The sequence below is a fragment of the Elephas maximus genome, chromosome 1 (assembly GCF_024166365.1).
Source record: "Elephas maximus indicus isolate mEleMax1 chromosome 1, mEleMax1 primary haplotype, whole genome shotgun sequence".
Lineage (NCBI taxonomy): Eukaryota > Metazoa > Chordata > Mammalia > Proboscidea > Elephantidae > Elephas > Elephas maximus.
In genome coordinates this window covers 149,264,059-149,287,855 of record NC_064819.1, presented here as the reverse complement: position 1 = coordinate 149,287,855, position 23,797 = coordinate 149,264,059, and the positions used below count along the sequence as shown (strand labels likewise).

General features: G+C 39.6%; 2 protein-coding genes across 7 annotated transcripts in view; one reads left to right on the top strand and one right to left on the bottom strand.

Moving 5' to 3' along the window:
• The window catches only part of SNX14 (sorting nexin 14), a 127,452-nt gene extending 116,157 nt beyond the window's left edge, over window positions 1–11,295 (top strand). For all 6 annotated transcript variants that reach the window (XM_049896722.1, XM_049896698.1, XM_049896713.1 and 3 more), the window contains 3 exons: window positions 8,663–8,754; window positions 10,113–10,169; window positions 11,081–11,295. In XM_049896722.1, the coding sequence (XP_049752679.1) occupies window positions 8,663–8,754; window positions 10,113–10,169; window positions 11,081–11,119 (188 nt within the window). In that variant the 3' untranslated portion in view covers window positions 11,120–11,295. The remainder of the gene's footprint in view (window positions 1–8,662; window positions 8,755–10,112; window positions 10,170–11,080) is intronic.
• Window positions 11,296–15,641: 4,346 nt separating this feature from the next.
• NT5E (5'-nucleotidase ecto) overlaps window positions 15,642–23,797 on the bottom strand; it is a 46,487-nt gene continuing 38,331 nt past the window's right edge. The window contains exons 6-9 of the mRNA XM_049896675.1: window positions 23,026–23,131; window positions 21,581–21,730; window positions 20,075–20,275; window positions 15,642–17,776 (exon numbers count right to left, since the gene is read on the bottom strand). Coding sequence (XP_049752632.1) covers window positions 17,613–17,776; window positions 20,075–20,275; window positions 21,581–21,730; window positions 23,026–23,131 — 621 coding nt within the window. The 3' untranslated portion in view covers window positions 15,642–17,612. The remainder of the gene's footprint in view (window positions 17,777–20,074; window positions 20,276–21,580; window positions 21,731–23,025; window positions 23,132–23,797) is intronic.

The following is a 23,797-nucleotide window of genomic DNA, read 5'->3' as shown; positions in this document are numbered from 1 at the left end:
GACTAATTTTGACTTTCAGGTCTTATTATTTAAGAAATAACATTTCATAAGGCCATAGCTGCCATAGATAGTGATTCATCTGATGGATCTAAACAAAGTAAATGGAAAACTTTTTGGAAAGGACTCGCCATTCTAGATTCCATTCATGATTCATGGGAGAAGGTCAAAATATCAGTAGTAACAGGAGTTTGGAAGAAGTTGATTCCAACCCTCATAGATGACTTTGGGGGTTCAAGACTTCAGTGGAGGAAGTGCACGTGTGGTAGAAATAGCAGGAAAACTAGAATTACAAGCAGAGCCTGAAGATGTGACTGAATTGCTGCAATCTCATGATAAAACTTTAACAGATGAGGGGTTGCTTCTTATGGATGAGCGAAGAAAGTGGTTTCTTGAGATGGAATCTAAATGACAACAAAAGATTTAGAATATTATATAAACTTAGTTGATAAAGCAGCAGCAGACTTTGAGAGGATTGGTTCCAATTTTCAAAGAAGTGCTACTGTGAGTAAAATGCTTTCAGACAGCATTGCATGTTGTAGAGAGATCTTTTGTGAAAGGAAGAGTCAATCGATGCAACAGACTTCATTATTGTCTTATTTTAAGAAATTGCCACAGCCACCCCAACTTCAGCAACCATCATCCCAATCAGTCAGCAGCCATCAACATTGAGGCAAGACCCTCCATCAGCAAAAGAATTACAACTTGCTGAAGGCTCAGATGATGATTAGCATTTTTTAGCAATAAAGCATGTTTTAACTAAGGTATGTACATTGCTTTTTTAGACATAATGCTGTTGCACACTTAATAGACTACAGTATAGTGTAAACATAACTTTTATATGCACTGGGAAACCAAAAAATTCATATGATTTGCTTTATTGCGATATTCTCCTTATTGTGGTGGTCTGAAATCAAACCTGCAATCTCTCTGAGGTATGCGTGTATGTATTATTTTCTAACTATCTTTGTATCATTTGATAATAGAAGCCAATGTCTTTATTGCAGGATTCTTCAGAGATTTTGGTATTCCTTGTACATTGAGAATCTCCAATACTGTTTTTTTCAACTTGACCATTGAACTCGTTTTTTTCCAGGAGCATTGTTTTACGAGATGCTGATTTACAGTTATTGCATAATATCCGGGAAACAGGGTGGAGATTTTTTTTTTCATATTTATTTATTTATTAACTTTTATTAAGCTTCAAGTGAACGTTTACAAATCCAATCAGTCTGTCACATATAAGTTTACATACATCTTACTCTGTACTCTCACTTGCTCTCCCCCTATTGAGTCAGCCCTTTCAGTCTCTCCTTTTGTGACAATTTTGCCAGCTTCCCTCTCTCTCTATCCTCCCATCCCCCCTCCAGACAAGAGTTAACAACACACTCTCAAGTGTCCACCTGATATAATTAGCTCACTCTTCATCAGCATCTCTCTCCCACCCGCTGACCAGTCCCTTTCATGTCTGATGAGTTGTCTTTGGGGATGGTTCCTGTCCTGTGCCAACAGAAGGTCTGGGGAGCATGGCCGCTGGGATTCCCCTAGTCTCAGTCAGACCATTAAGTATGGTCTTTTTGTGAGAATTTCGGGTCTGCATCCCACTGATCTCCTGTTCCCTCAGGAGTTCTCTGTTGTGCTCCCTGTCAGGGCAGTCATCGATTGTGGCTGGGCACCAACTAGTTCTTCTGGTCTCAGGATGATGTAGGTCTCTGGTTCATGTGGCCCTTTCTGTCTCTTGGGCTCTTAGTTATCGTGTGACCTTGGTGTTCTTCATTTTCCTTTGATCCAGGTGGGTTGAGACCAATTGATGCATCTTAGATGGCCGCTTGTTAGCATTTAAGACCCCAGACGCCACATTTCAAAGTGGGATGCAGAATGTTTTCATAATAGAATTATTTTGCCAATTGACTTAGAAGTCCCCTCAAACCATGTTCCCCAGACCCCCGCCCCTGCTCCGCTGACCTTTGAAGCATTCATTTTATCCCGGAAACTTCTTTGCTTTTGGTCCAGTCCAATTGAGCTGACCTTCCATGTATTGAGTGTTGTCTTTCCCCTCACCCGAAGCAGTTCTTATCTACTGATTAATCAATAAAAAACCCTCTCCCTCCCTCCCTCCCTCCCCCCTTCGTAACCACAAAAGTATGTGTTCTTCTCAGTTTTTACTATTTCTCAAGATCTTATAATACTGGTCTTATACAATATTTGTCCTTTTGCCTCTGACTAATTTCGCTCAGCATAATGCCTTCCAGGTTCCTCCATGTTATGAAATGTTTCACAGATTCGTCACTGTTCTTTATCGATGCGTAGTATTCCATTGTGTGAATATACCACAATTTATTTACCCATTCATCTGTTGATGGACACCTTGGTTGCTTCCAGCTTTTTGCTATTGTAAACAGAGCTGCAATAAACATGGGTGTGCATATATCTGTTTGTGTGAAGGCTCTTGTATCTCTAGGGTATATTCCGAGGAGTGGGATTTCTGGGTTGTATGGTGGTTCTATTTCTAACTGTTTAAGATAACGCCAGATAGATTTCCAAAGTGGTTGTACCATTTTACATTCCCACCAGCAGTGTATAAGAGTTCCAATCTCTCCGCAGCCTCTCCAACATTTATTATTTTGTGTTTTTTGGATTAATGCCAGCATTGTGTTTTTTTTTGTTGTTGTTGTTGGAGTGAGGTGGAATCTCATCGTAGTTTTAATTTGCATTTCTCTAATGGCTAATGATCGAGAGCATTTTCTCATGTATCTGTTGGCTGCCTGAATATCTTCTTTAGTGAAATGTGTGTTCATATCCTTTGCCCACTTCTTGATTGGGTTGTTTGTCTTTTTGTGGTTGAGTTTTGACAGAATCATGTAGATTTTGGAGATCAGGCGCTGGTCTGAGATGTCATAGCTGAAAATTCTTTCCCAGTCTGTAGGTGGTCTTTTTACTCTTTCGGTGAAGTCTTTAGATGAGCATAGGTGTTTGATTTTTAGGAGCTCCCAGTTATCTGGTTTTTCTTCGTCATTTTTGGTAATGTTTTGTATTCTGTTTATGCCCTGTATTAGGGCTCCTAGGGTTGATCCTATTTTTTCTTCTGTGATCTTTATCGTTTTAGTCTTTATGTTTAGGTCTTTGATCCACTTGGAGTTAGTTTTTGTGCATGGTGTGAGGTATGGGTCCTGTTTCATTCTTTTGCAAATGGATATCCAGTTATGCCAGCACCATTTGTTAAAAAGACTATCTTTTCCCCAGTGAACTGACACTGGTCCTTTGTCAAATATCAGCTGCTCATACGTGGATGGATCTATGTCTGGGTTCTCAATTCTGTTCCATTGGTCTATGTGTCTGTTGTTGTACCAATACCAGGCTGTTTTGACTACTGTGGCTGTATAATAGGTTCTGAAATCAGGTAAAGTGAGGCCTCCCACTTTCTTCTTCTTTTTCAGTAATGCTTTGCTTCTCCGGGGCTTCTTTCCCTTCCATATGAAATTGGTGATTTGTTTCTCTATCCCCTTAAAATATGACGTTGGAATTTGGATCGGAAGTGCGTTATATGTATAGATGGCTTTTGCTAGAAGAGACATTTTTACTATGTTAAGTCTTCCTATCCATGAGCAAGGTATGTTTTTCCACTTAAGTATGTCCTGTTGAATTTCTTGTAGTAGAGCTTTGTAGTTTTCTTTGTATAGGTCTTTTACATCCTTGGTAAGATTTATTCCTAAGTATCTTATCTTCTTGGGGGCTACTGTGAATGGTATTGATTTGGTTATTTCCTCTTTGGTGTTCTTTTTGTTGATGTAGAGGAATCCAAGTGATTTTTGTATGTTTATCTTATAACCTGAGACTCTGCCAAACTCTTCTATTAGTTTCAGTAGTTTTCTGGAGGATTTAGGGTTTTCTGTGTATAAGATCATGTCATCTGCAAATAGTGATAACTTTACCTCCTCCTTGCCAATCCGGATGCCCTTTATTTCTTTGTCTAGCCTAATTGCCCTGGCTAGGACTTCAAGTACGATGTTGAATAAGAGCGGTGATAAAGGGCATCCTTGTCTGGTTCCCATTCTCAAGGGAAATGCTTTCAGGTTCTCTCCATTTAGAGTGATTTTGGCTGTTGGCTTTGCATAGATGCCCTTTATTATGTTGAGGAATTTTCCTTCAATTCCTATTTTGGTGAGAGTTTTTATCATAAATGGGTGTTGGACTTTGTCAAATGCCTTTTCTGCATCAATTGATAAGATCATGTGGTTTTTATCTTTTGTTTTATTTATGTGATGGATTACATTAATGGTTTTTCTGATATTAAACCAGCCTTGCATACCTGGTATAAATCCCATTTGATCATGGTGAATTATTTTTTTGATGTGTTGTTGGATTCTATTGGCTAGAATTTTGTTGAGGATTTTTGCATCTATGTTCATGAGGGATATAGGTCTGTAATTTTCTTTTTTTGTAATGTCTTTACCTGGTTTTGGTATCAGGGAGATGGTGGCTTCATAGAATGAGTTGGGTAGTATTCCGTCATTTTCTATGCTTTGAAATACCTTCAGTAGTAGTGGTGTTAACTCTTCTCTGAAAGTTTGGTAGAACTCTGCAGTGAAGCCGTCCGGGCCAGGGCTTTTTTTTGTTGGGAGTTTTTTGATTACCGTTTCAATCTCTTTTTTTGTTATGTGTCTATTTAGTTGTTCTACTTCTGAATGTGTTAGTTTAGGTAGGTAGTGTTTTTCCAAGAATTCATCTATTTCTTCTAGGTTTTCAAATTTGTTAGAGTACAATTTTTTGTAGTAATCTGAAATGATTCTTTTAATTTCATTTGGTTCTGTTGTGATGTGGTCCTTCTCGTTTCTTATTAGGGTTATTTGTTTCCTTTCCTGTATTTCTTTAGTCAGTCCAGCCAATGGTTTATCAATTTTGTTAATTTTTTCCAAGAACCAGCTTTTGGCTTTGTTAATTCTTTCAATTGTTTTTCTGTTCTCTAATTCATTTAGTTCAGCTCTAATTTTATTATTTGTTTTCTTCTGGTGCCTGATGGGTTCTTTTGTTGCTCACTTTCTATTTGTTCAAGTTGTTGGGACAGTTCTCTGCTTTTGGCTCTTTCTTCTTTTTGTATGTGTGCATTTATCAATATAAATTGGCCTCTGAGCACTGCTTTTGCTGTGTCCCAGAGGTTTTCGTAGGAAGTATTTTCATTCTCGTTGCATTCTATGAATTTCCTTATTCCCTCCTTGATGTCTTCTATAACCCAGTCTTTTTTCAGGAGGGTATTGTTCATTTTCCAAGTATTTGATTTCTTTTCCCTAGTTTTTCTGTTATTGATTTCTAGTTTTATTGCTTTGTGGTCTGAGAAGATGCTTTGTAATATTTCGATGTTTTGGACTCTGCAAAGGTTTGTTTTATGACCTAATATGTGGTCTATTCTAGAGAATGTTCCATGTGCGCTAGAAAAAAAAGTATACTTCGCAGCAGTTGGGTGGAGAGTTCTGTATAAGTCAATGAGGGCAAGTTGGTTGATTGCTGTAAGTAGGTCTTCCGTGTCTCTATTGAACTTCTTACTGGATGTCCTGTCGTTCTCCGAAAGTGGTGTGTTGAAGTCTCCTACTATAATTGTGGAGGTGTCTATCTCACTTTTCAATTCTGTTAAAATTTGATTTATGTATCTTGCAGCCCTGTCATTGGGTGCATATATATTTAATATGGTTATGTTTCCTGATCAATTGTCCCTTTTATCATTATATAGTGTCCTTCTTTATCCTTTGTGGTGGATTTAAGTCTAAAGTCTATTTTGTCAGAAATTAATATTGCTACTCCTCTTCTTTTTTGCTTATTGTTTGCTTGATATATTTTTTTCCATCCTTTGAGTTTTAGTTTGTTTGTGTCTCTAAGTCTAAGGTGTGTCTCTTGTAGGCAGCATATAGATGGATCGTGTTTCTTTATCCAGTCCGTGACTCTCTGTCTCTTTATTGGTGCATTTAGTCCATTTACATTCAGCGTAGTTATAGATAAATAAGTTTTTAGTGCTGTCATTTTGATGCCTTTTCATGTGTGTTGTTGGCAATTTCATTTTTCCACATACTTTTTTGTGCTGAGACGTTTTTCTTAGTAAATTGTGAGATCCTCATTTTCGTAGTGTTTGACTTTATGTTAGTTGAGTTGTTATGTTTTTCTTGGCTTTTATCTTGAGTTATGGAGTTGTTATACCTTTTTGTGGTTACCTTATTATTTACCCCTATTTTTCTAAGTAAAAACCTAACTTGTATCGTTCTATATCGCCTGGTATCACTCTCCATCTGGCAGTTCAATGCCTCCTGTATTTAGTCCCTCTTTTTGATTATTGTGATCTTTTACCTATTGACTTCCATGATTCCCTGTTATGTGTATTATTATTATTTTTTTTTAATTAATCTTAATTTGTTTGTTTTTGTGATTTCCCTATTTGAGTTGATATCAGGACGTTCTGTTTTGTGACCTTGTGTTGTGCTGGTATCTGATATTATTGGTTTTCTGACCAAACAATATCCTTTAGTATTTCTTGTAGCTTTGGTTTGGTTTTTGCAAATTCTCTAAACTTGTGTTTATCTGTAAATATCTTAATTTCGCCTTCATATTTCAGAGAGAGTTTTGCTGGATATATGATCCTTGGCTGGCAGTTTTTCTCCTTCAGTGCTCTGTATATGTCGTCCCATTCCCTTCTTGCCTGCATGGTTTCTGCTGAGTAGTCTGAACTTATTCTTATTGATTCTCCCTTGAAGGAAACCTTTCTTTTCTCCCTGGCTGCTTTTAAAATTTTCTGTTTATCTTTGGTTTTGGTGAGTTTGATGATAATATGTCTTGGTGTTTTTCTTTTTGGATCAGTCTTAAATGGGGTTTGATGAGCATTTTGGATAGATATCCTTTCGTCTTTCATGATGTCAGGGAAGTTTTCTGTCAGGAGTTCTTCAACTATTTTCTCTGTGTTTTCTGTCCCCCCTCCCTGTTCTGGGACTCCAATCACCCGCAAGTTATCCTTCTTGATAGAGTCCCACATGATTCTTAGGGTTTCTTCATTTTTTTTAATTCTTTTCTCTGATTTTTTTTCAGCTATGTTGGTGTTGATTCCCTGGTCCTCCAGATGTCCCAGTCTGCATTCTAATTGCTCGAGTCTGCTCCTCTGACTTCCTATTGCATTGTCTAATTCTGTAATTTTATTGTTAGTCTTTTGGATTTGTACATGCTGTCTCTCTATGGATTCTTGCAACTTATTAATTTTTCCACTATGTTCTTGAATAATCTTTTTGACTTCTTCAACATTTTTATCAGTGTGTTCCTTGGCTTTTTCTGCAGTTTGCCTTATTTCGTTTGTGATGTCTTGAAGCATTCTGTAAATTAGTTTTTTATATTCTGTATCTGATAATTCCAGGATTGTATCTTCCTTTGGGAAAGATTTTGATTCTGTTGTTTGGGGGGTTGGAGAAGCTGTCATGGTCTGCTTCTTTATGTGGTTTGATATGGACTGCTGTCGCCGAGCCATCACTGGGAAACTAGTTTTTCCAGAAAATCCGCTAAAAAAAAAAATGCAGTCAGTTCCCTATCAGAGTTCTCCCTCTGGCTCAGGCTATTCGGATGTTAATGAAGCTGCCTGGGGAGGGTGGGGGAGGGACCAGAGAGATAGGAGAGTAGCACCTCAGAATATAGCTGGAGTTGCTTGTCTTGCTTGGAATGACTATTACATCTGAGATTTCCACGGGGCGCGTCGCCTATGTGTGCTGGCTGTGTGGAGATTTCCCCTGGGGGGTCTGGCCCACTGGAGTCACGGTTCGATCCTCCGCTGCCAACCCCACGCCCAACGTCAAGGTTCCCCTACTGGGACGGTGCAGTCCTGACTCCAAAATCAGTCTCTGCCTCCCAGGGACTCCCCATCCCGCCAGCCGCGTCGCCGCGCCGCCTCCAAGAACTGGCTGGGCGCCCCCCCGGGGTCAGCTCAGGCAATCAGAGCAGCTCCCCGCGCCGGCGCCGCGACCATGCGTCCGGTCTGGGACGCTGCTCTCCCTGCTCCGAGACCCGTCACTGTCTGTCGGGGACTTCTCCCACCGGCTGCGTCGCCATGCCGCCCGCGCGAACTGGCTGGGCCCCCTCCGGGGTCAGTTCAGGGGGGTGGAGCAGCTCCCCGCGCTTATGCTGTAGCCGCGCCCCGCCAAAATCCCGGCGGGACGGCTCCCTGACTGGAACGCTGCTCTCCCCACTCCAAGACCATTCACTGCCTCCCTGGGACTTCTCACACCAGTTGTGCCGCCACGCCGCTCGTGCGAACCGGCTGGACCCCCTCCCGGAGTGAGTTCGGGGGCCAGGGCTGGGCCCCTTGTTTGTGCTGTCTACCCCCCTGGGCTCTGCCCCAAATCGGGCGCCGAAGGTCACGTGACTGGTACGCTGGCTCCAGGCTCTGAAAACAATCGCTGCCTCCCCGTATTTGTTCATTCTCCATCTCTAAATCTGTGTTTGTTGTTCAGGGTTCGTAGATTGTTATGTATGTGATCGATTCACTTGTTTTTCCGAGTCTTTGTTGCAAGAGGGATCCGCGGTAGTGTCCACCTAGTCTGCCATCTTGGCCCCGCCTCCAGGGTGGAGATTTTGCTTTATGATTCACTTAGTGATTAGTCACTTTATAATATAAACTTGTTTCACATGTGGCTTTCTTATTTAGATCTGATAGTCAAGTGTATTGGTAAAGAAGCCAAGTATGAAAGCATCAGACTTCTATTTGATGGCTTACAGCAGCCCGTACTCAACAAGCAGGTAACATTCTTTGAAACCAGTAGCCTAGTGTTGGCTAGATTTGGTGAATGACACAGCAGGGTATCTGGTATATCATTACTACTAAATGAAGACAACGTAACTCAAACATTTCAATAGAAAAAAGTGCGTTTTATTTGTTACTCTTTATTTGCTGGTTATCTTTTTTCTGTATAACATGAATCGTTTTGATTTAAAACGAACATTCATTCATTGTAGAAATTTTGAAATACATAGAAAATTAATGTAAAAAAAGTAAAAATTTAAATCAATAATTCCATCATTCAGGTTACATAGAACAACAGTTGACAATTTTATGTTTATAGTCTATGTATATTCTGTTGAGATCTTAGTAAAATTACAATTTCGTGCCCTGCCTGTGTCTTTAAAATATTTGTTATGTATAAAAATATTTAACATATAACTGAGTTGTAAGACATAATAATAAAATGTCTACATGTGAACAAATGGGTACTTACCACTCATATTAAGAAGCAGAATATTATTATTGAAGCTACTTTTGTGCTTCTTTTATGATAAACAGTCATGTGCTGCATAACGTCCATTTGGGCAACATCTGACAGCATATATGTCCATGATCCCATGAGGTTATAAGAGAGTTCAGAAATCTCAGTTGCAGAACTGGACGTAGCGAATATAACTGGACATAGTGAACATGACAGTTTCCCACAAGCAACACGTGTATCTCATGTCACCTGTATACAAAGCGATTGCACTGCTAGGCTTATATTGGTTAAAAAAAAAAAAAAAAAAAAAAATTTTTTTTTTTTTTTTAATATTGGTAGAAAAAAAAATTACGTATATAATCCGTAGCACATACGTTTTGGTAGTCATAATGAATGCCTATGTCACTGGCCTATGTATGTACTGTATCATTAATGTGATCTTTTCCTACTTACAAAGAGTATATGCTTCGACTCATAGGCAGTGGCATCCAACCTCGTGTGTCATGCATCTCTTGAGTGTTGTAGCATTATCTCTCCTTTTAATTTTCTCTCGAAAGCATTACCGTGAAGTGCATCGTGGCTCCCAAACACAGCAAAACCAGTTTTAGTGATAGCAGCAGCAAGAGGCAAAAGAGAAGTATCGATTTAGAAGTGAAACAAAAAGTATCCCATATAGCTTTGCTAAGTATATAATAATGGTAATCACACAATGTCCAAATCACATAACATCTATTTCACAGAACGTATTGTGGATGTTAAGGGGCACATGACTGTATTGTGAATCTTAGTCTTTGCCTTCCCATTTAGAGTTAACCACTATCCTCAATCTTGTGTTTATCATATTTTGGTTTTTTGCTTAATGATTTGAAACTTTTCTTTTTTTGGATGCTTTAGCTGACTTACGTTTTACTGGACATTGTGATACAGGAACTGTTTCCCGAGCTCAATAAGGTAACTGAAAAGCAGAAATTTTATTCTTTTAATGGTGTGTTGACATTTATTTTAATTAGGGGCACAAAAATAAAGAAAACCCATGAAACTTTAAAACGAACAACCTAAGCAAATGGCTCTTTATAGGTTCTTTATTCAGCATGCTTGCACATGAGAGTGGATTTAGGGGGATGGTGGGAACTGAATAGGCTCTGTCTTGATTTCATCCCTTCCCAATCACAAGCAGATAGGGACATTAAACTTGTGCTGGTCTCTCTAGAGCAAGAGGAAGTCCTAGCTCTAGAATAGACCAAACTCTTCAGGCTGCCATCTGCAACACTGTGTGCTCTGTAAGTCAGAGACTTGAGTATTTTTTTAAGCTGTTAAATTTATATGAATCCAGAGCACAAAATGAATAGGAGTTTGAGAATGGTAATATTATTATATTTAATCTTGTGGATTTTGAGATATGAGTAAGGGTTTAAGTCATTATTGTTTTTATTATTTTTCTGACTAATCTCTTTGGTCTGATATAAAAGCTACTCTTCAAGGTTGTGACAGAGCAGTGAAATGTCAGTCTTGTAGAGAAAACCAGATGTGAACTCTTTACCTATTATAAACTTGCAGAGTATAGTAACATTAAATTTATATTAAAACGAGATGGAAGTTACAGACTTTTTATGTTCAATTTACATGGGAATCAATAGCAGAAAACCTCCAGCTCTCCGAGACTATAAGGCCTGTCATGAAACTTTGTTATTTACACATCTCTAAAACATAGATATTTTCTGCTGCTTATGCCAGCTAATTTCTTTTGGTATATATTATATGTATGTCTTAGGTTAGAATTTTAATATCCTAGAGCTGTTAGGCAATTCACAAATGAACCCTTTGTTATTATCTTCTGTTAAAACGCATTTGTTTTGCTTTAGGTACAAAAGGAAGTAACCTCTGTGACATCCTGGATGTAAACATTTGGATTTGGGGTAGCATAACCAGTTGAAATTTCTGCTAGTGCAGTATATATGTACCTTTTTTTCCTTTTCCTTTTGTATATTCTTGTACATATCATGTATTTCAGTGTCTGAAATTTTGATTTTTTTGTGTGTTTTAATAAAGACTAAAACATAATAATGATTAAAAGTGATTGGGTTTCTGAGCCTTTCATTTTATACTTGTCCATATTTTATTAGAGCAAAAATCACTTGTTATTGGCATTTTTTAAAGACATAATTCATAATTCTTTTAGAGCAAACAGATAAGATTGATAACTTTTATATTGTATCACTTTGAAAATAATTATGGTTAGTGTGGAGAAACATGAATAAGAGCTGATTCACTTTCATATTTATAGTTAATATATTTTAGTAGATTTGTTTTCCTTATTTTCATTTTCTACATAATTAACTGTGTGTCTGTAAATAAAATATCCTTTATGAGTTTTTCATAATAATCAATGGACTTCTCTTTATTCTTGCTGCTGGGTGACTGACAGGTTATACCCCTGTTGGGTGTGAAAATTGAATACTTAACAGATATTTGTGATTGTGCAGTTACTACTGAGTTTCACTGAGTGTGTGTAGCTATATTCCAAAAGCTCCTATAAACAATTTAGGTAAGCAGATTTTTGGCTTATGTTATCTCTCCAAAAGAAAAATGTGGACTTAACTGTATTCCTTGGGGAAAGTTAATTTAAAATACTATTTTTAGAGATTCATTGTTTTAGAATTTTACTTGGAATTCCTTGTCATCCTGTGCTTTTCTCCTTGAGACGAATCTCTCTTTCAGGATTGAGCATTTTGTATTAGTTACTAGTTACAGCATTCATTCAAAATATATTTACTGAGTATCAACTGTGTGTTGGGTGCTGTGGGAACTCCCAATATACTTTGGAAACTAGCCTATTTAATGATGCTATTCATTAATTTTTTTCCAAGGTTTACAAAAAAGGGACATTAATATGTTATACAGTTTTGAAAAGGTTGTGTCAGTAGTCTTATTATAGTTTTAAATGCTCAAAAGTTCTAGAATATGTATAAGTTTCTGTGACTCAGTGCCTTAATACCAAGCCTTAAACATTTCCTAACTTCTCAGGGACAGATGCAGAATTAATCAGGCTAACTATTCCCATTTAAATCCAGAGAATTTTTAACGTTTTCATGTAAAATATCATGGTGACTGGAAAAAAAAAAGTATTTTACAATCCTTTTTATGCCATTCTCATCTACTCTCCTTTAACTTGGGTTTAATGTAGGTGAGAAAAATTTTAACTATGGATGAGCTCTGTTAAAGAAAATTTGAGGTATAAAAGCCATACATTGAAAATTAATAAATTATTTACGTTATAAAAGGAGAAAGGAACTAAAATTCAGTGCCTACTATTTGCCAGGCATGTTACGTATGTTACCACATTTCATCACAGTAACTGTGAGGTGGTGTTAGTCCTACTTCAGAGGTGAAGATACTGAGGCCAGAAAGAGTGGTAGAGTCAGAATTCTTGTTCTTGTCACTATTGTGCCAAAGAAGCCTTTGTTTTTTTAAAAGTAGTCACTCTCTGTATCGCTTTAAAAAGTATGTTCCCCTGATGCATTTCACATATTTTACTTTGTACATTCCTTCCCATCCATTTTTATGTGTCCCCTAGTGCATGAGCTTCGTGGAGAACTCTTTTGAAAAGTGTTTATACAAATGGAACTATCAATGTTTCTAGTTGGGAGGATAAAATGAAATTAAATAGATAGGAAGACACTTTGAAATTTGTAAGGATCATTATAAGGTTATAACCACTGAGTTATAGATATCAGAAAATTTAAAAGAGTGGTTGAGTTTCAAGCACTTTATAATTTATTGACTTACATTAGATTTTACAACCAAAGTATAAACAGAGTTTAATTTGCACTTTGTTTTTCTTAGCAGAATGTATAATAATATATAATCAAGGTGTTATTACAGCTACAGTCCGGGCCTTTGTCATTTTTGACTCTCCAGAATTGGAACACCCTTGGGGAAATTCCAAGGTTATTGGGAGAGAGGGTGTGGATTTTCACTGTAGAAGCCTGAAGGCTGGGAGTTATTTCCTCATTTATGAAAGACAACTTGGCCATGTAAACCAGGCCGAGCTAATTAGATGCTCCTGTCTGGATGAAGGGAAGATATGAGGCACAAGGATTGTCAGAGGCCCTTGCGGGTAAGGGCTGCTGTGGAGAACCTTGCAGCACTGCAGCCTTAGCTCAGGACTTGCCGCTCTGGGCAGGGTAATTTTAGCTGCGTTTCACTTTCCTTGCTTGCTATTTTCTAGGCCTGGCTCTCCACGCTTTTTGATTCTGGGGGCTAGCTAATATCTTTCTGATAATTGCTTACAGTTTTTGTTTTTGTGACCAAGAATCCTGATAAATAATAGGCCCAGTGTAATTTCCATTGCTGTTTTAATATGTCAGGCCTCCTTGTCATGGATCGGAGTTGTTTTCATAGCTTAACTAGCTTATTTGTTACCTGGATGATTTTCACTAAGTTTTAAATTCAAATTGCTGGAGTCCTCGGAAGTGTACTACTCCCTAGAGGTTTGAGATCCCCTCAGTTTATGTTATAAAAGTTTAAAACTCCTCCTTTTGACTACATTGGATAGGAAAGCTGGTTCGTTTTGTTTTGCTGCTGCTGTTGTTTTTAGGTGCCCTCGAGTAGATCTCAACTCATAGAGACCCCATGTAGCAGAGTAGAACTGCCCTGTAGGGTTTCCAAGGCTGTAATCTTTATGGGAGTAGATCTCCAGGTCTTTTCTCTGGGAGAGCCACTGGGTAGGATTGACCAGCAACCTTACAGTTAGTAACCAAGTGCTTAACGGTTGCACCACCAGGGTTACAAAATGTATTCTGTTTCACCAGCACAAAAGTAACATTAATTATAACCTTTGGTTTGTAAAATATACAGGACACAGAAGCTGTTCCTTGCCTCAGAGCTGCTGCAGCTGATTGCTGCAGGGTGCCATTGGTGGCCAAAACCCCACCCGAACTCAATTTGTTGTGTCTTGGTGTGGAACTGGGTGCACCAGAAGTAAGGAGACCTTTTCCTAATTTTGACAAGCCATTATGGCTGCTTGCCAAGCCATACGTCCATGGGACTATATACTCCCAGAGGGAGCAACTCCTGCTAATGAAAAACTATTAGCAGTTTTATTAATCAAATAGTTTCTTTCTTACAAGAAACTGAGCCTACTGAAGGCAGCATTGCTACCAAGTGAAATTAATGTGTCTGGTTGATCCAGGTGTAACAGAGCTAGTTTCAATGTGCTACCAGTACAGAACAAGGGGATACTGTGTGGTTTAAAGTCAGGAAAGGTATGTATCAGGGTTGTATCCTTTCACCATATGTATTCAGTCTGTATACTAAGCAAATAATCCAAGAAACTGGACTATACGAAGAAGAACCGGGCATCAGGATTGGAGGAAGACTCGTTAAAAACCTGCGTTATGCAGATGACACAACCTTGTTTGCTGAAAGTGAAGACGACTTGAAGCACTTACTGTTGAAGATCAAAGACCACAGCCTTCAGCATGGATTACATCTCAGCATAGAACAAAAATCCTCACAACTGGACCAATAAGCAGTATCATGATAAACGGAGAAAAGACTGAAGTTGTCAGGGATTGCATTTTACTTGGATCCACAATCAATACCCATGGAAGCAGCAATCAAGAAATTGAAGGACACTGCATCGGGCAAATCTGCTGCAAAAGACCTCTTTAAAGTGTTGAAAAGCAAAAATGTCACCTTGATGACTTAAGGTGCACCTGACCCAAGCCATGGTGTTTTCAATCACCTCATATGCATTCGAAAGCTGGACAATGAATAAGGAAGACTGAAGAATTGATGCCTTTGTATCGTGGTATTGGCAAAGACTGTTAAATATATCATGGACTGCCAAAAGAATGAACAAATCTGTCTTTGAAGAATTTCAACCAGAATACTCCTTAGAAGCAAGGATGGTGAGACTATGTCTCACATACTTTGGACCTGTTATCAGGAGGGATCAGTCCCTGGAGAAGGAAATCATGCTTGGTAAAGTAGAGGGTGAGCAAAGAAGAGGAAGACCTTCAATGAGATGGATTGACAGTGACTACAACAGTGGGCTCAAGCATGACAACGATCATGAGGATGATGCAGGACCAGGCAGTGTTTTGTTCTGTTATACGTAGGGTAGCTGCGAGTCGGAACCGACTTGACAGCACCTAACAATGACCAGTATGTTTCTACACATCAAATGTATGTTTCTGAACATCAAACCCAGAAAATTTAATAGTCTTAAAATATTCTTTACTTTTAATTTCTACCTAAAACCTGCATGCAATTTTTTTGGGCATAGGGGGTGATCAAATGACAAAGGGTTATCAAGAGAAATTTTATCCATGAGAAATTGTCAAAGAGCTTTCTTCAGTCATATCTTATCAGGTTACAAGTGTTTGCCTGACAGAAGAAATAACTACTAAAGATCAGGGAGCGTATCATAAATTTTATTGTTTGGAATCTACAATTCCAAAGTGGTTCAAGGTCATTTTTCAATACCACTGCACAAAACATACACACATACTTAGAAAACTTAGAAGAATGTTTAAAAAATTGTGCTTCGATAGGATTTATCCTATTTTACTGGCCAAGCATAAAAAATGTATCCCAAATGAACGAACCTTTTTCAAGTTTTCAATTCTTACACTCTTACTGACACTTGTTTATAGCTCATCTGTATGTGCACAGAACCAAGGGCATTATTTTACTGCCACAACATTTGTAAAAAAAAAAAAAAAGGCTGTGAAGTTTAAAAGTATATTTTGTATCAAGAATACTTAATATTTGTAAATACTAAGAAACAAACATACCATTCCTTTCCAGCTGCTGTTTGCTCACTATTTTTAAGGTGAAGGCTTGCATCTCTTGAATCACGTGATGCTGAGCAGACTCACAGGACATCATTACCCCCGTAAGCAAATATTTGTTCTTTGGGCATAAGTCATTTTATCAGTCTGGGTATTTCCTGAACATCCACTCAGAGGGGCCCACTCCCTCGACTTGAGAATTACTTGGAGTGATTGTCGGGATTTAGAGGCAGAGCTGACTTCAAACATTGTATGTATACCACTTCTTAAAATTAATGGTTGTCTCCCCTCTGGATTTTCTAAAACTTGATGTGTGTGTATGTGTTTGGTGTAACATGAATAAGTACAGTGCTAGTATTTTGCTGGGCAGGGGCAAGTGCAGCTGTAGAATTACAGCTCGTTATACAAAGTTCTTTTCTCATGGCACCTTCACTTTAGGAAGAAGGAAGGAAAGAGTACAGAGGCAGAGCTGATTAAACTCATGAGATTAATAACTGCTAACATTATGTGTCAGGCACTGCTGCCTACTTATCGAATACCTACTTAAAAAATCTAAATGTTCTTTTATAATGTGACTCTGTCCTGGGTGTCCTGTTTGTCCTTCTCTTTTCTCCCCGGCCCCTTAATTGCCTTTTGCAGCCTCTGGCCTTTCTCATTATCTGCTACACAAAGTTTGTTCCCTAACTCATCAAAGGCACCTGGGTGATGCAAGCGAGAACGCTACCCTGTGTTTTTTAAACACTATAACAACAGGAGCTAAAAAGGCAAAAAATAGAAACCAGAAATAAAGCAGAGGCTTGTCATCCATGAGCTTGGGGCCATTGATAATTGTGAAAAGAGACTATTAAGTATCATTCTGAATAGCAATTTGATATGTTGAAAGAGTGCTGGACTCGAGGTCAAAAGACCTAGGTCCAAGTCTTGGATTTGTCACTTTTAGCTGTTCAGCCTTGAGCAAGTCAACTCTGAGCTTCAATTTCCTCATCTGTAAAATAACACTTGCCTTTCCCACCAAAGTAAGTTGTGGCATCTGTGTGCTTAAAGATCCCTTGTCAATTATAAAATTTTATGTAAACAGTTGTTTGCTGGATTAGAAAGGCCCTAAACCAAACCAAACCCGTTGCCATCAAGTTGATTCTGACTCAGCGACCCTATAGAATAGGGTTTGCAATGAACAGGTGGTAGATTCGAACTGCCCACCTTCTGGTTAGCAGCCGTAGCATGCTGTAGCTCTTAACCACTGTGCCTGCCACCAAGGCTCTAATAGAATGGGCCCAGAGGAAAAAAATGATTTCTGTGATTTTAAATAGTTAATACAATTTTATAAAAATTTGGATTTGTAAACAAAATATAGCTGTCCTTCCCCTCCTCATAAGGTTCTGTTTTAATTATTTCCCTCATTTTTTTGTCTGTCTCACTAAGTTGTTGACCTTGAGTGATGATGTCAGTCTTGTCTTTTTACAACATTGTAAACTTCAGCTTCTAGGAGCCTGCGAGGATGTTCTGTGCCATCACAAAACCAAGTCCTAAAATGCCGACTTGAACCTCACTTGAAAACAATGTAGTTTCACGCATTAACGGCAGGGAGAAGTTTTGGCTATTGGTATGAAACAAGGCTCACTGCCAAAAATAAAAGAGATACTAGAAAAAAGCTTCCTTGGCAATAACTTCCAGCAGAAAATTTGATCCGACCTTCAACTGCTGAATAAATTACTTTCATTTTTAAAATGTATTCAGAAACCACGTCGATATCTTGATCACCTAGAAAAATACATATGTTATTTTAACCACAGAAAAAGTATTAATTAACGTTGAGGGGGCACTAATGTATTTCTTTAAAGTCTATTGTAATTATAAAAAGGAAGATATTCCTTTCATGAACAGGTGAAGTGTCACAGGAGACAAGAACAATAGTGATCATAAAAAAAGTGCAAAGAATTTGATTGCCTTTTCATGTTCCAGACGTGAAGTGTGCCTGTTGTTCACTATTGGATAACTGGGGAGAGAAGGAGGCCTGTCGGTCTCAGATGACTCAAGGAAGAGGTTGTTGACATAGTAGCCCTTGAACCACTCCGGAACAAGGGCATTAGGGAACTGGGTCAAGAGCAATTAGTTGAGAGATAAAAGTGGCTTCCTTTGCTCAACTGCTCAAGAATTATTTTTGCATAATTGATGGTGGGACACTGGAGGCTTCGTTTCCAAAATGGAAGAGAGATGACTTACTAATTGCCTATAACTACAACAAACCCATGGGGACCCAAGAGAATTTCATCCTAGAAGTATCACTCTAATACTTGAAAAAGAACTCTTCTCTCTGCAGTGGTTCTTACTCTGGCTGTATATAAGATTCACTGGAAAAGATTTTTAAGAATATCGGTGCCTGGGCTCTTCCCCGGCTAGTTAGATTAGAATCTCTTAAGGGTTGGGGCCAAAGCATTGGTATATTGTCTTTAAAATGCTCAACCAATCATTCTAATGTACAGCCAGGATTCCAAAATCCATCCATCTGGGGTTGGTTGAGCAGAACAGTGCCAGGCGATGCCTTCGTCAGCCTCTTCATCTCAAGAGGATACCCAGGACATCCTCTCAAGCCTGCCCTTCTGTCTTCTATCATGGAGTGAGCAGAAGTAGCCAGCCCCTTCCTTTGGCCTGGCTCTGCCCCCTACCCTTGGAATAAGCAGCTAAAGTGGCAGGCCCACCATGATAAGGCTGAGGAAGAACCTGCCTGAGTTCCCTCCTGGAGGTGTGGGGAAGCCATGCATGTGTCTTGTAAGCAGCTGGGGAGAGGAGCGGGAAGTGTGGCGTATGTCAGTGGAGTTTGTGTACAAGAGGTGACTCTAAATTGGTTTTCTGAAAATTAGGTTGGAGTATAATGACAATACTGCTGAAAATATCAATTGGGTCAAGTATGGCTGTTTTTATAATTTGCTGCACTCCAACCCAATGTACTGAAAGGTGGCACATCCCATCTACTCCTAGCTGACCTATTCACACTGAAAGCTTCTTCCAAAAGGAAAATTTAGATGATTTACCCTGCAGGTTTTTCACCTCCAACCTAAAATTCTAGAGGGTTTTTTTTAATAATACAGGTAGTCACCAACTTATGATGGAGTTCTATTCTGGTGACTCCGCAGTAAGGTGACTCTGACATAAGTAGAATACCTAATTTTTTTTTTTAGTTTTCATTATTATTGCCTTTTATTATTGGTATCTTTATAAATCTATATTTGTCTTTGGGGGTTGGAAACATTACATATAAACTTACAGATCTATTATAACATTGTATGTAGCACTTATTACTAATGGTAAGATTAAAAAAAAAGATGGTCGTAACTGCATTTCGTCGTAACTCGAGTATGTCGTAAGTTGGGAACTACCTGTATTTTTTGTGTTTTTGGTGAAAGTTTATACAACCAATTAGGTTACCATTTAACTGTAAGGGGGGGGGCAAAATGCATTTCTCTAAAGTCCCTTGTAATTATAAAAAAAAGATGTTCCTTTCATAAGCAGGGATAAACCGTCAGAGGAGACAAGAACAAAAATTGTTCAGAGACATTGGTTACATTTTTCACAATGTTTTAACATTCTCATTGATTCCCTTCTGTATGTTTCTGGAAGTAATCTGGTTTCCCTGTTCCCTTATCCTTTCATCTTTGCTTTAGAGTAATTGCGGACCATTTGGTCTCATATAGATGATTTTTTAAAGGTTTGTGGTACTCTAAAGGGCAATTTTTATGTAAGCACAAAACTGATTTATATTTCACAATTTAAACAGCTCCTTATATGTATTTAAAAGAATTGTCAAATAGTTTTTACTGAAAACTTGTTGCCCTGAGGTTGGATGGATGGGGTGCATGCCAGGAAAGGGGCATACACTCCCCAGTGCTGTGCTGCTGTTTTCCAACAAGGAAAGCAGGAGTGGAGTTAGCAACGTTGGGACAGGGTCTGGTTTCTGGCTGTGCCCTTATGGACGCCATGAGTAACTTCCCCTTCTTGGCCTAGTTCTGTGGTTCCTGAGTACCTCTGAAGTAAGGGGAAAGAAGAGGCACATGTGCTTACCAGCGTCATGTTTTAGTAATTCATCTTTTATCATCTGGAATGAGTCTCCACCATTGGCTAGGAAGCTTGGGAGGATCACATTATATACTTCATCCATTTTGAGAGGCTCATAAGTGGGCACTCGACACTTGGTGCAAAGAACATCTATGCTGACCACTCTGTTCCCAGGTTTTCGGGAAAGGTCATACACCACGTGGATTCCTAGTAGGAAAAAAACGACTCCATATGTTTTCACTGGTTCCAAAGGGAGACTTCTGTTATCAACAAAGGTGTTTTGGCCAAGATCTAGAATTGAGGCAATGGGCTTGATTTTCATTTAGTTTGCGCTTGAGTGACATTTCATCAAGACAGCTGAGGTAACTTTGCAGCTACTCTTATTTTGGTTAGGTTTAACTTTGTGTCCTTCAGGGAGATCTGGGAACCACTAGAAGGGAAGCTGGCTCTGGCCCAGAATGGGGGAGGGGTGACTATGTGGGGAGAAACCACATCTCTTTTTCCTCTTTACAATTCTGATTTAATTGGTTCCATAACCTGGTTCAAGTACTTTGGAAGCAAGAAATAAATGACAAGCACAGAACATTTGTTAAAATTTTGAAGATGACTAAATAGTAATAATTTGGGACTGGCCAACTTTCACAAGGCATACAGCTACCCAGTACTTTGATGGAACATCAGAACTCTGCTGTTGCCTTGACTTCCTCCTGGAAAAATGCAGCCAGTCAGTCCCAACAGCAAGGTGTTCTGTAGAGGGCACACTTGACTCTGCAAAGCAACTACGGTCAAGTGGGACCACCATCCACAGCTTAAAAAAAAAGAGGCCAGAATATGATTTCAGACTAAAATAAGATTATACCTTAAGGATTATTTCACTCTACTGTGGAATTAAATATTGACAAAAATGTTTCAGTAGCACTTGGCACTTTGTGAAACATGTATTTTTATTCAGTTTTCACTGCAACCTGTGTGGTAAGCAGGGCAGGTTTTCTTCCTGAGATGAGAGAGGTTGAAGACCTGTCCAGATTACAGTGGAACTGGGACCAAGTGTTCCAGAGACCCTACACAGCCCAATTCCCAGAAATCATCCTTGTTAATACTGATTGGACACCACATTCCTTTGGGCCTCTGCATGGTTCCAGGCAATTAGAAATAAAACAGATAAGAGATTTTTTTTTTTTTTTAAAACAAATACTGAATGTTTAACCAGCTAAGATTTTAATAGAAACTAGCTCTCAAGGCATCTGACCTGCTTAGAATTTGCAGAGCCAGCCTCTCCAGAGGGCCATCTGACATCCACATCAGATTTGGCAAATTCACTCATTGCTAGGGCTTTGGAGATTTGACCCTGACCTGACCTCAGTGGATCTGGGAGTCTACAGCCTTTGAAAGGCTGTGCATTTGTCTTGGGTGACAGCTAATTTAAGCAAATCTGGCCATCGAGGTCCTGCTGAGGGGAACTGAGCTAACCAGCACCTAGGACAGGCTGGCCCCCCAGCACAGGTGACTTACCTCCCACCTGCAGGAACTCTCCAGTGGACTGGCCATAGCGGTGGACACTGTGTTCAAAGGCCTTCTTCAGGGTAGAGCCTTTTAATTGGACCAGGTCAAAGGTACCTCCAAAGGGCAATACAGCAGCCAGGTTCTCCCAGGTAATTGTGCCTGAGGATAGTCACAGATGAGGCAAGAAGGAAAACAGGAAAATGCTTACCCTAAGCTCAGTGTCCTTGCAGGCTGGAGAAGGAGGTAATGTGGAAATAATAAACCAAACCAGTTCCTATTAAGTCCATTCGGACTCATGGCGACCCCATGTGTGTCAGAGTAGAACTGTGCTCCATATGGTTTTCACTAGCTGACTTTTTGGGAGTGCCACACCTTTTCTTCTAAGGTGTCTCTGGGTGAACTTGAGCTTCCAACCATTTGATTAGCAGCTGAGCATGTTAACCATTTGCATCACCCAGGGAAATGGGGAGACTGAGAGCAGCACCGGCTGTGTGGAAATTGTTCCTGACATTTAGGGAAGGAATGGATTCAAGAGGCCTCTGGCCCTGCCCTCCACCTTTGGGAAAGATGGCGAAAGCTTATAAATGGTGTGGCTCAAAAATCCACTATGCTCCACCTCAGATCACCTGGCTTAAGGCTAGATCTCCAGTGGGTTGTTAAAAATTGCTCATTTCCTCCAGGCAGGCAGTGTGTCCCTGCCACCTGTCCCTGATACCTGATAATGAGACAAGCTTGGGGGTTAAGCTGATGAGGGCTTCAAGAGTTCTTGAGTATCTGTCTTTTCCATATGATAGAACCTTGTTTCTGCAAATACACTGTTGTTAGGTGCCCTCAAGTCGATTTTCAACTAGTAGTGACCCCATGTGATAGAGTAGAACTGCCCCACATGGTTCTTCTAGGCTGTGATCTTTATAGGAGCAGATCACCAGGTCTTTCTCCTGTGGAGTGGCTGGGAGAGTTCGAACAACCAGGCTTTTGGTTAGCAGCTGAGCGCTTAACCATTGTGCCACCAAGCCTCCTTGCAAATACACTAGAATAACAGTGGAATCCAGTGGTATGTGTTTTCCAGCACAGAAGCCTAGATATTTTTTTTTTCTCTTCCCAGATGCCAAGGTGGAGGCTGTCAATATTTTTCATAAATCAGCAACAATTAGTTTTTGGCTTTATGAGTCAGAAATTTAGATCAAGCTTGGATTCCATTAATCCTAGCTACTGTCTCTATGTGCAAATGCCTACAAGAATACATAAGCATGAGTGTGCCCTTTCAGTTAGGCACTGGGCTTGAGTAGCAGCTAACCCAAACTCAGAGAGCTGACTCTCTGGTATGTGGCTGGCAGCAGAGATGAGCTGAGGCTGCCCATGGACAGGGGAATGGTCAGGGCAGGGGGCCTAATGAGAATGCAGGGCCACAGTGGGAAGACAGTGAGTGAGGATCCCAAGTCCAGGGAACATACCGTTGTTCCGCTCGTCAATGGGCGACCGAATGCCGCCTCCATTGATAATGCACATGGACACGTGGTTCCAGGTCATTTCATCCGGGTGTCTAATGTTGTTGTTAATCTGCAACAGTGGCACAAATTTACATGAGTTATTCTGAGTTTTCTTCCTCAGATAACTTCTAGAAATTTAGGTTGGTGGTTTCATTCCACCCAGAAGTGCCTTTGAAGAAAGGCCTGGTGACCTACTTCCAAAAGATCACAGCCACGGAAAACCCTATGCGGCACAGCTCAGCTCTAGTCTGACATATATGAGGTCACCATGAGTCAGAATCAACCCAATGACAACTGTTTTTTTTTTTTTTTTAATTGAGGAAATGAAGCTGTTTTTCTCATGCCTCTGTGTTCCCAGAGATTTCTCGAGTACAATTAGTAGGAACTAGCTTTATGTTCTGAGAAGCAAAAATATGATATTGTGACCAGTCCTGTGTCAGACTCTCAATTGGCTGTTTGTTATGTTTCAGCTCTTAAAGCAGGCATCTTTTAGCCCCTTTTTCCTAAGACCCCTGTACACTCAGGCCATCGAGTCTTAGGGAAATGTCCTGTTATGGTGGAGCCTTGGTGTCCAGTCAGCACTGCTCCTCCATAGGGTCCCCAGGGCAGGCTGTACTCCATGCTTGCAGCTCAGGGCAGGACCTAAAGCCTGTTCTACTCCAGACATTGTGTCAACGAGAACCCTGGATTCCATGTTTGGCCCCCCAGCCAATTCCCAAGCTGCCGATTTTGGAAG